Genomic DNA, 12,246 nt, shown 5'->3' on the forward strand with positions numbered 1-12,246 from the left:
CCTCCTACACCCCTTGTTTACCTGCTAATTTCATTACCTGTGGTCACACTGTGCAGGTTCAGTCCTTGCAGGACCTTAATCTGAATGTTACATGAACCAAAGCCATTTCTCTGGTTCATAATGATATGTAATATGCACATTTAAACCATACACCACAAGAGAGAGTGCAAATTTGACAAGACTGCAAGCATTAAAGAAATATTAATGAAAGTATTATTTTCACTCACCATAGCAGAAAAAAATTGGGTTAATTAAGGTTATAGTTTAAAATGAACGTTAATCTACCTTTTGGTTGTGTATGCGGGTTATTGTTTTCCTTCAGTTGTTTACATTCTGCATACCTTTTGTGTTTCTGTTGTTGATTTTTTTTTAATTACTGATGTATAGAATTGATTTCAAATATTACTGTAGAATGCTCCATCATACGCTCATCTGTCCGGTCTTGGTCTGTCCACTTCCTGTGCGCTCAAAAATGTTCCCATCGACAGAGTGCAACTTTATTGACACACACAAATTCTCATTGCAGTGTTCATATCACTCTGGAGTTGCACTAAAACACCTATTTAAACCTTCCCACATACTTACACCCTGCATGATTTATAAAACCACTACTGGGTGTGTTACGTGCTGTGTTACGGTTTGTTTATTACTGAATTCTGCTTTCTCCACTGACCTCCTAACCTTTACCTGCTAATCCTATTTTTTAATCTAGTGATTTAATCCTAGTGATTTAATTTCAAAACATTCCAATTCCTCTATACTTTTCTTGACCTATATATTATTAGAATGTTGTGTACTCACCCATCCCAGCACTGTACTAATTTTAAGTGAGTTTTAAAATTAGACCATTGAAGGTAGTTATTCTTTGCCTATATATGATGCCATATTTTAACATCTAGCACAAATATTTCTGCTGTAAACAGATGCACGGCAACAAGCAGCATCTACAAAAGGACTTCTTCCTGTACAATGCATCCAAAGACAGGTGTAAGTCATATATCAACATGAGAGAAGTCTCACAACGTTTCCGACTACCTCCCAGTGAATACGTCATCATCCCCTCCACCTACGAACCTCACCAGGAAGGAGAATTTATTCTAAGAGTCTTCTCAGAAAAAAGAAATATCTCAGAGTAAGCCAATAAGCATGCTAATATTTATTAATTTAACATTTTATTAAATACACAGATGCCAACTGCTCCTATTAAGGGAGAATTGAAGATTTAGGTCTGGACATTTATTTCTCTTGCAGTCAACATGCATAGTACTACTTCTGTTGTACTTTATTCTAAAGAGAATAATATATATATATATATATATATATATATATATATATATATATATATATATATATATGCTATTTTATTTGTAGGGTGCTTAATAATGTAATGATGCCAGCATACACTGAAAACACTTGTGAAATTGTGTGATTGTTGAACAGGTGCCCATCAACAGAGACCTCTCTACAGAAATTCAAAATGGGGCCTGATCAAAAATCAAAATCTGACTCTAAAAATTTAAACTTTTGTGCTAATAACCATGGGTGGCCTTCATGGGAAAAGTGTTTTTTTAGTACTTTTTTTTCCCACTGTAAACCATATAAAACACAATGAATTCCTATCTATTACAAATTGAATATAAAATTTACTGGGATTTCTTTATTTAAAAAAAAAGGTATCCTTGGTTTAACCAATACTAGTATAAAGGGTAGCTTTAATGTCAATAACAGGAAGGTATTATGTCTATGCGTTATCATTAAAGACTGAAGCATGAGTACAGGTCCACCTGCTGCCTACTTCCAGCATGCTTCACCACCATTTAAAGGAAACGGGTATGGTCTTTCCTCTTTACTGCTGGGCAAGCTTCATATTTACAGTAAAGCATGTCATTGGCCATACACCTAGCTGTTGGTCACAGCAGAGACCTGTGCCCACCGCTGTTTGTGGTTGAATCGTATCCCTGCCAGACAGCTTATTTCAACTGGTCAGTTTATCATGCAGGAGGCTTTATCCCTTATCTATGGCATAAGGATCTCCATTAACACAATACTGCATTTAACATATACTTTAGCAAGAATACCGCTTGATATAGATTACATACCTGTTTATTTAAAGTCACAAGTCTGCAAAATCTCCTGGTTTTTGCTTGTTTATACAATTTGAAGAGAGATTAATTTCATACTACAAAATTAAAGATCAAAATCAACCAGAGAACGGATATTCATTGAAAATCGATTTATAAGTGAATTATGCTGGTGATCTGCTTATGCCAACCTATTTTTAGCCGATACTTAGTTAAAAGGACATTACACAGAGAAACAGTGTGATACATTGGATAATAGAAAACCAGAAACACTGTATTATACATGATCATCCTGAGTATGTTAATGATATTGCAAACAGCATAATGCTGTTGTTAAATATACATTTTATTATCAATATAAATATATTATTTTATTTTTAGTGTGCTGGTACAAACTCAGCAGTCAGTGTTTTCGTTGTTTTCCCATTTGTATCTATATTCTTATAATGATTTAAAGGACCACTAAAATTAACATTTGGCTTTATAAAGAATTAAGACAGTGGTTCCCAACTCAGTCCTCCAGCCCCTCTAACAGTATACGATATACATTTGTGAGCACAGGTGGTTGAAGCAAAATGAGACATTATTCTTAAAACCTGGATTGGTGCTCGTGGATCAGAATTTGAGAAATTCTGCATTATGGTACTATACATAATTCGGTACTATACATAATTCAGTGCTATGCACCATGCTGCAGTTCTATTGGAAAGTAATATGGTGTACACCATACTGATGATGTTTTCAGTGGGTAGTTAATAGATATTCACATTAACCCAAACACTAAGTGCCCTAACTTATTCTATAGTATTGTAGTGCTTGCTTACACCCTTCCTGTACTTATTGACTATTCCTGGTCATTCCACCTGTGCAGAGGTGGAATGACCAGGGATTATTTGAGTGAACAAAATGTGTGGAAATTATGGTAATTTTGAACTGAAGGGTAACATAAAAATGGCCAGGAGTCTAAGACACACACAGGAACTTAAATGTGATGCCAGTGTGTGTGTATCTGTGTACCAGACAGTAGCTGATGTCCATCTGTAATGCAAATATAGCACTTCCTGCCAGTGCCGTAACTAGCCATTTTAGTGCCCTGGGCGAGATAGGGAAGCGGCGCCCCCCATCTAAGTGGGAGTGTCAATTGTCGAGTGGGCGTGGTCAACCTACTGTGGGGGGCGTAGCTAGCTCTTTACAAGTTCTAGACCGCACTGAAACCACCTCCCTTCCCATTCATCTCGGTCTGGCTTTGTAAGGATCTTTATGTAATAAGCCTCCATAGATCAAAGTACTTTAAATGCAGCTATCACATGCTAGCTGTATAAAAAATGAATTGGTTATTGAAATAAAACTCACTGAAACAAATTAAAACAAATGTAACAGTACCATCTGTATCACACTGCCCCTTCATCACACTGTGCCCTCCATTACAGTTTCTTCTTTATCACACCGTGCCATGGAGCCAACTTTATCCCATCGTGCCCCCTTATCACCATCGCACGAAATGAATAATATATATATATATATATATATATATATATATACACATACACACATACAATATAAAGAGCCTCCTAGTGTCCGCCATACCTTACAGGGAGCATTCCTGTGACCACCATACAATACAGAGAGCATTCCTGTGACCGCCATGCTATACAGAGAGCATTCCTATGACCGCCATACTATACAGAGAGCATTCCTATGACCGCTATACTATACAGAGAGCATTCCTATGACCGCCATACAATACAGAGAGCATTCCTATGACCGCTATACTATACAGAGAGCATTCCTATAACCGCCATACAATACAGAGAGCATTCCTATGACCGCTATACTATACAGAGAGCATTCCTATAACCGCCATACAATACAGAGAGCATTCCTATGACCGCCATACAATACAGAGAGCATTCCTATGACCGCTATACTATACAGAGAGCATTCCTATAACCGCCATACAATACAGAGAGCATTCCTATGACCGCCATACTATACAGAGAGCATTCCTATGACCGCCATACTATACAGAGAGCATTCCTATGACTGCAAAACAGATAAATACCTCACCTGAAATTAATAGACCCTACCATTAAATTAAAAAGCCCCAACAATAAATTTAATTGACCCACCAGCACCCCACAAATAAAATAGTACCCATTAAATAATAAGCCCCCACCTAAACGTCACCATTAAATTAATAGCCTACCTCCCACCCATGTACTAAGACACCTAACCTCCCTACCCTCATATCACACATTAATACATCCCCCCTTCCCTCACACATTATGGCAGCATACCCCCCCTTCCCTCATAAAGCATAGCAGCATCCCCCCTCCATAATAGCAAGATGCAGCACACATTCCTCCCCTCCATAATAGCAGCACACCCCCCCTCCCTAATAGCAGCTCACATCCCCCCTCCTTAATAGCAGCTCATATCCCCTCCCTCCATAATAGCAGCTTACATGCCCCTCTCCCCTCCCCTCCCTCCATAATAGCAGCTTACATGCCCCCCTCCCTCCATAATAGCAACTCACATGCCCACCTCCCTCCATAATAGCAGCTCACATCCCCCCTCCCTTCCCTCCATAATAGCAGCTCACATCCCCCCCCCCCCTCCATAATAGCAGCTCACATCCCCCCCCCTCCATAATAGCAGCTCACATCCCCCCCCCTCCATAATAGCAGCTCACATCCCCCCCCCCTCCATAATAGCAGCTCACATCCCCCCCCCCTCCATAATAGCAGCTTACATACACCCCTCCCTCCATAATAGCAACACACATCCCCTTTCCCCTGCTTTGAAACTTACCTTTTTCCTCTTTCTTCCTGTCCAGCCGTCGCTGCCTGGCTCCTCTCTGGTTCTCTGCTCCTCTGCTGCCTAGCAACGTCATGACATCAGACGCTGAGGCAGAGGGCAGAGTTCAGAAGGGGGTGGAGCCGGGTGCCGGCCGCCATTTTGGATGCGCCGGGCGGCCGGCAGTCTGAATCTGAGGTCTGTTTAATTTTTATTTTTTTTCACTCCTCACACAGAGGCAGGTGCGGGCGGCCATTGTGCCCCCTTGGGACTGCGCCCGGGGCGGCGGCACCGCCCGCACCGGCCTCGTTACGGCTCTGCTTCCTGCCTAGGTCTGTCTCCCTCTGCTACTATCTGCACCCTTCAGTTAGCAATGGAAACCTTAACCAATAAGCCTCTCCCCCTTGTGGGTGTTACAATAAGTGTCATCCACTCACAGGTGTCACACTGACCTCCACATTTACATATACCAAGTGGCCAATTAGACTTCATAATATAACAATTCAGGACTGTTTTATTATTTGAGAAATATAAAATAAGATATAATTTTTCTTTCGTACAGAGAAGTTGAAAACAAGATTGAAGTAGACCGACCAAGTGTAAGTATTCTCATTAATTTGGCTCTACCTGAACTGTATATCATTCTAATATATGAAGACTAATATCAGTATTTACTAACTTTTAGAATTGTATTCCATATAACCTAACTCACAATCCTTCTAATTGGGGGGGGGGGGGGGGGGTGATAAATTTACCTTAACGAGCACCTTGCTAATTGTTTATTGGCAACTCTCAAGTGGGACTATAGCTTAGACTGTTACAGGTGCCTATCAGTACCTGTAAATTGATAAATAAAAAGGTAGCTACAGCAGTTTTATTAGAAGAATTGGTAAGTTGGGGTGAATACGTTATTAAATAATGGAGTTAGACTTTTAATTACAGTAAAGCAATCAGTTTATAAACTACTGTTTGTAGACCATTGTATTTATAACACAGAACTGGTAGGGTCTGTTCTTTTAGGTACATCTCATTGTTCATGGTGAAACTCTCATTAGTCTGCAGCCCATAGTTCCTTACTCTGTGCTTCTAAAAAGGTCTGTGCTGTTTTCAGTAAATCTATGTCTTTATTGGAAGCCGTTAGACCTTCCATGTTGATGGCTTTAATACTTATAAGACAGAATGCCTGTTTTATTCATTTCTGTGATATTATTTACATTTATTTCAAACAGAATGTAGCCTATAATTTTATGACCATGTGTTGAAGAATGTATGATTCTTTCTGATAATATTGATATGATATGGCCATTAATTGCTTCTTATCATCGTAAAGCATCTCAGGGTCATATTGTTTCCTGCTCTTGAAAAATCACTAAGGAAATGATAATGTATATTTACGTATAAACATAAATGTATGCTATTATTGTTTGAGGATTTTTGAACTACCAGCAAGTTAATTTAATGGCTTATTTTCCCAATGAGCCCCAGCCCTCACCAACTAGTAGAACTGCATAAGTCCTGTGCCAGGGGAATCTAAAGGTTGTCAGATACCTGACACTGTCCCACTCTTAGCCTGGAGGACCGAGAGGTAATTGCAGTCGTAGTATCGCAATGCTGCGTGCATGGATATATAATTGGCTAGGATCTGACCATCCCCCACCGAACTTAATTGTCAATGAACCACTTCTGAATCAGGCCCGGTCATTTCTCTTTACGCCTGGAGCCAGTTTGAATGTAATGTCTCAGCTTTGAAAAGTTGTCAATGCAGCTGAATGGATGTTTGCTGCATCTTGTCCATTCATCTCCCTTATAACCTATTGACTGCCTGCAACTTACTTTCAAACCTCTGAACCTGCAGTTCTAATAATTGGTGAAGGAGGATTAATTGGGATGGGGTGGGCGTTTTCAGTGGAGCTTACTTGTATGCGATGGTCATATAATACATTTCTCTGCTCTATTAAGTGTGCAGCAAACATACCAAACTTTATATGGATTCAGATACAATAAAATGATGTGATGAATATGTTTATTTAAATTCTGTTATAATTTACCCAACAAAATTGTTTTTTTTTTATGTAACTAATTGTGTTTTTTATGGCAAGTTGGTGGAGAGTGCAATGTGAGATATATGAGTCCTGCGTATCGAATGTGTAATCTTGAGAAAGGTCAAATGTGAATATATAAAATTACATTTACAATATTGGAAAATTGTGGGCTACCTTTAGATCACTGTCCTTATAACAAGACAGAATCATTGTCATTATTTTTTTGCTTATTTGTTTTGTTCCATTTGTCCAGAAAAAGAAAAAAGCCAAGGTGGGTCTTCTCTAGTGTGAACAAGTGTGACTAAATTGCATGAGCAAGTGATTACTAAAGGTTCTTTCTGTTATGAAACAGGTTTGCAGGTTGTCAGCTATTTAATGCATGTTCTATGGTTGTTGTGTGTGGTGATTTAAAATAAAGAACATGTTCTTGCTCTTACACTCCTATTACGTCATTTTCCTCCTTTCCTTTTAGTTTTACTAATACATCTCTGTTGATATGTTTCCTCTTTATTGTAACAATAAAGTCTAACTTCAAAAACCTAGAACGTTCAGCCTCTTGTGCATCTTTTCCTTATTTTATTTTTTTAAATATGAGTAAACATTTTAAAATTATTCTATTGTTGGTTCTTTTCACCTTTATTCTTTATTTCTATTGCATTTTTTTATATCTTGAATATTTATTTGAAGTGTATTCATGAATAGCACCTCACACTTTCTGTTTCAAAATTCCAGACTGCATGTTACTCTTTTTTTTCCACTAACACTCTTTAGCAAGGACCTTATTTTAATATTAGTGACCAGATAGACTTGCTTATTTTATAGCGACAATCAATAGCCGGCTACTACCGCTGCAGACTCTAATTCTAATGGTTGTAAAAAAATGTTTGATGTTCCTGTTTTCCAGGTCCAATGGAATCTTGATTATAACACAGAGCCAGATAATTCATTAGACAACCTAGGTTTCCACACATTAGGCCCAGTAGGCACCCAGGGGCCCAGAATACTCTAAACTGTTTTTAAGTTTGTGTGTTTTTTGACAAATCAAATTGGAGCTTACAGTCTAAATTCCCTAACACACACACACAGACCGAGAGAGACTAAGGTCAATTTAATAGCAGCCAATTAACCTACTAGTATGTTTTTGAGTGTGTGAGGAAACCAGCACAAACACAAGGAGAACATACAAACTCCACACAGATAAGGCCATGGTCGGGAATTGAACTCATGACCCCAGTGCTGTGAGGTAGAAGTGCTAACCTCTAAGCCACTGTGCTGCTCACATCTCAAAGATAGTGGAATGGCTAAAGGTTTGGCCAAAGGAGGGAAGACAAAGTGGCTGGTTCAGTTAGCTACGAGGTTCCTTAGTAACCTCATAGCTATGATACTGCCAACTGTTTTATGTAATAATCTTTGCTGGTACCTCATAGGGATGCGCACAAAAAGGAGAAATGTTTTCATTACCATAATTGTGGAATTTGCACGCAGAAACATAGACACAAGGTTACTACAGAACCTTGCAGCTAATTGAATCAGCTCCAGAGTGTTGTAGTCAGTGGTGTAAGCTTAGATGAAGGACTGGTAACCAGTGGAGTGTTAAGCACAATATATACAGCCAGTACCTGGCACAATTTCAGAGTGTGCAGTAGTGGAAGCCACAGCTGGATTCTAATTATAGGGCAGGTCTGGCTGATCCTGACAAATGAGTAACTCTCTAAGGTGGATAGGGGAAAATAAAAGTACAATGAAGCAGGCATGATGATAAAGATTTTAGATTTAGATTTGGACTCATCACCACATACACTTTTTGGTGTATTTTGAGATAAGCTAAACAATTTGGCATGGTATAGACTTGGATTTTTGAGTCCCAGCATACCCTTACAGCAATAAGCTGCTATAAAGACTTTTCCCGTGCAGCCCCCCTTCTCTGGAACAACCTCCCTTGTTCCATACATCTCTCTCCTACTCTGTGCTCCTACAAACGTGCACTCAAAACTCACCTCTTCCTCAAAGCCTACCAACCATCTACTTAACCCCCATCTCCTCCCTTTTGCTTGTCCTCCCTTCTCTCCTCTTGCCTCACCTGGTGTCAGGCGCCGTCCGCACGGCCGCCTGACTGTATGATCGCGCGTCTGGTTGCTAGGCAACCAGACGCGTCATTTCCGGATCCTCGGCCGCCTGACCTCTGCAGACAGCGCGACCCGTTGCTAGGCAACGGGACGCTATAGTGATTCCCGGCGCTGAGGATGACAGCGCTGCAGCGCTGATTCTATTGGAGCACTCCAGTATTTAAACCTTCTCTGGCCCTCCTACCAGTGCCAGAGTATCAGGTCTTCCTGCCTCCAGCGTTTCTGTGTACCAGTTGCTATATTGTTCCTGACCTTCCTCGTGCTGCCTGTGACCCTTTTGACCCGGACCGTTTGACCACCCCTATCTGGATTCTGCCTTGTACTGCGCTCCCTGTAGATTACCGACCCGGCTTGCCTGACCATTCTTCTGGATTTCCCTTTGTACCTCCTACTTGAACGTTGCCGAACCGGCCTGTCTGACACTCCCTTGTATCTCGCTGTGGACTCTAGGAAGGACCGCGACCTGCGTGTCCCTGCAGCGGAGTCCATACTTCCTTGCGGGGGTTCCTGGTGAATACCAGGGGCACGTTAGACTCCGCGCCTTCCTCTGAGTTGCGCCAACAACAGCAGGTACCTTCTACCAGTCAAACACCCACTACAGTCGTGACAGTATACTCTGGCCATGACAACGGAGGGGTCTGGTGAACCGTCTGCTCGTGACCTACTCCTGCATTTGGCCCAACGTGTGGAGCAACAAGAAGCAGCCCAAGCGCATCTTCTACAATGTGTCCAAGGGATTGCTACCCGCTTCGATACATTTCAGAATGCTGCACCCGCTACACCAGCCATAACCTCTGCGGCATCCACAGCATCCAGTGTGGTTACGGTCTCTACAGCGGCCTCCGGTGTACGCATCCCGACACCCGAAAAGTTTGACGGTGATCCCAAGAAGTGCAGGGGCTTTCTGAACCAATGTGCCATCCAATTTGAGTGCAACCCAGGGGCCTTTTCTTCAGAACGCACCAAAGTAGCTTTTCTCATCTCCCTCCTCAGTGGTCAAGCCCTTGCCTGGGCCTCACCTTTATGGGAACAAGGGGGTCCACTTCTTCATAACTCCAACTCTTTCATTGAAGCTTTCAGGAAAGTCTTCGATGATCCCGGAAGAGTTGCTTCTGCAGCTACCAGCTTGTTAAACCTCCGCCAAGGTGACCTGTCCGTAGGGCAATACGCAGTTCAATTCCGAACCCTGGCTTCCGAGTTAAAATGGAATAATGAAGCACTGGTGGCAACCTTTTGGCAAGGTCTGGTGGATCGGATTAAGGATGAGTTAATTTCCAGAGAACTCCCGGCTGAGTTAGATTCTCTCATCTCCATGTGCATAAAGGTGGATTTGCGTTACCAAGAGCGCACGCAGGAACGCTCTCCTGGCAAACGGTTCATACCACGGCTAGCACCCCAGTTCCAAAATCCCATCCTGCCAGTGGACGAACCAATGCAAGTAGGACGCTCTAAATTATCCCTTGAAGAGAGGGAGAGACGCTTCAAACAACGCCTGTGTCTGTATTGTGGAGATCCGGGACACCTGCTAAGAGTTTGTCCCAAGAGACCGGGAAACTCTTCCTCCTAAATGGTGGCGGGGAGGCCGTTTTAGGAGAATCCACAGTTGCTCCCTATTCTAAAGAAAATTCTCCGGAATTTCAGATGGCTGTCATCCTGAGCACCCCCAAGGGTACCTTTTCCACCACGGCCTTTGTGGACTCCGGCTCCTCCGGGAACTTCATTTCGGCGGATCTAGCTTCGCAGCTCCAGATACCTCTGAACCCGTTGCCCCAACCGTTATCTCTGACGGCAGTCGACGGAAGTCGTGTCACTCACGGCTCCATCTCATCCGTGACTTCTCCTGTTCGGTTGAGGGTAGGAGTACTTCACAGCGAAATTATCCAACTTTTGGTGTTGCCGAGGTCCATTAATCCCCTCATCTTGGGGTTACCATGGCTGAGAAGACATTCTCCTCAGATGGATTGGGACCACGCTCAAGTTATGTCGTGGGGTGAAGGATGTCGCTTTGAATGTTTGTCTAGAGTCTTGCCTCCTAAATGTCAAGTAATGGCTCATTCCGAGCTAACCCACCTTCCTGAGGCTTATATGGAATTCCAGGATGTATTCAGTAAAGTGGAAGCGGAGATCTTGCCTCCCCATCGTCCCTGGGATTGCGCTATTGTTTTATCTCCTGACCAACCCATCCCCAAAGGGCGGACCTACCCTTTATCTCGTCCAGAGACGTCAGCCATGTCTCAATATATTTCAGAAAACCTGAAACGGGGATTTATCCGCAAATCTACTTCCCCAGCGGGTGCAGGGTTTTTTTTTGTTAAGAAGAAGGATGGGTCTCTTCGGCCTTGTATTGATTATCGTCCTCTCAACCGCATCACTGTCAAAAATCGATATCCACTACCTCTCATCTCCGACCTCTTTGACAAACTCAGTGGATCTCAAATCTTTTCCAAACTAGATCTCCGTGGGGCCTATAATTTGATTCGCATCAAAGAAGGAGACGAATGGAAAACGGCCTTTAACACCAGAGATGGACATTTCGAGTACCTGGTGATGCCCTTCGGCCTCTGCAACGCCCCAGCCATCTTCCAAACCTTCGTTAACGATATCTTTCATGACCTGTTATACACTTCTGTGGTAGTATATCTAGACGATATATTAATATTTTCTAAAGATCTGAAGACTCATCGGGAACAAGTAAAGGAGGTCTTACGTAGACTTCGGGAACATCACCTCTATTGCAAGCTGGAGAAATGTGTGTTTGAGATTAGTCAGGTATCTTTTCTTGGTTTCATCGTGTCGGGTCAAGGTCTTTGTATGGATCCCTCCAAGGTGTCAGCTATTCTGGACTGGCCTCAGCCACAAGGCCTTAAAGCTATTCAAAGGTTCATCGGCTTTGCAAACTATTATCGCCAATTTATTCAGGGATTCTCCACCATTATAGCCCCCATTACAGCGTTAACCAGGAAGACTGCCAACCCTAGGGTCTGGTCTTCGGAGGCCATGTCGGCCTTCATAACGTTAAAGAAAGCATTCTCTTCAGCCCCAGTTCTGTCCCAGCCAGATCAAGAACGACCTTTTTTCCTAGAGGTAGATGCATCCTCAGTAGGCATTGGGGCGGTGCTTTTTCAAGAGTCTCCGGCTGGCTCACACAACCCGTGTGGGTTTTTCTCCAGACGATTTCTTCCAAGCGAATGTAATTATGGA

General features: G+C 42.3%; 1 protein-coding gene across 6 annotated transcripts in view; it reads left to right on the forward strand.

The window, feature by feature from the left end:
* CAPN3 (calpain 3) overlaps positions 1–12,246 on the forward strand; it is a 111,831-nt gene that overhangs the window by 75,141 nt on the left and 24,444 nt on the right. For 4 of the 6 annotated variants that reach the window (XM_075192441.1, XM_075192438.1, XM_075192439.1 and 1 more), the window contains 3 exons: positions 924–1,132; positions 5,440–5,476; positions 7,173–7,190. In XM_075192441.1, the coding sequence (XP_075048542.1) occupies positions 924–1,132; positions 5,440–5,476; positions 7,173–7,190 (264 nt within the window). The remainder of the gene's footprint in view (positions 1–923; positions 1,133–5,439; positions 5,477–7,172; positions 7,191–12,246) is intronic. The other 2 variants (XM_075192442.1, XM_075192440.1) reach the window with 1 other exon arrangement.

Source organism: Mixophyes fleayi, chromosome 12 (genome assembly GCF_038048845.1).
Source record: "Mixophyes fleayi isolate aMixFle1 chromosome 12, aMixFle1.hap1, whole genome shotgun sequence".
Taxonomy (NCBI): domain Eukaryota; kingdom Metazoa; phylum Chordata; class Amphibia; order Anura; family Limnodynastidae; genus Mixophyes; species Mixophyes fleayi.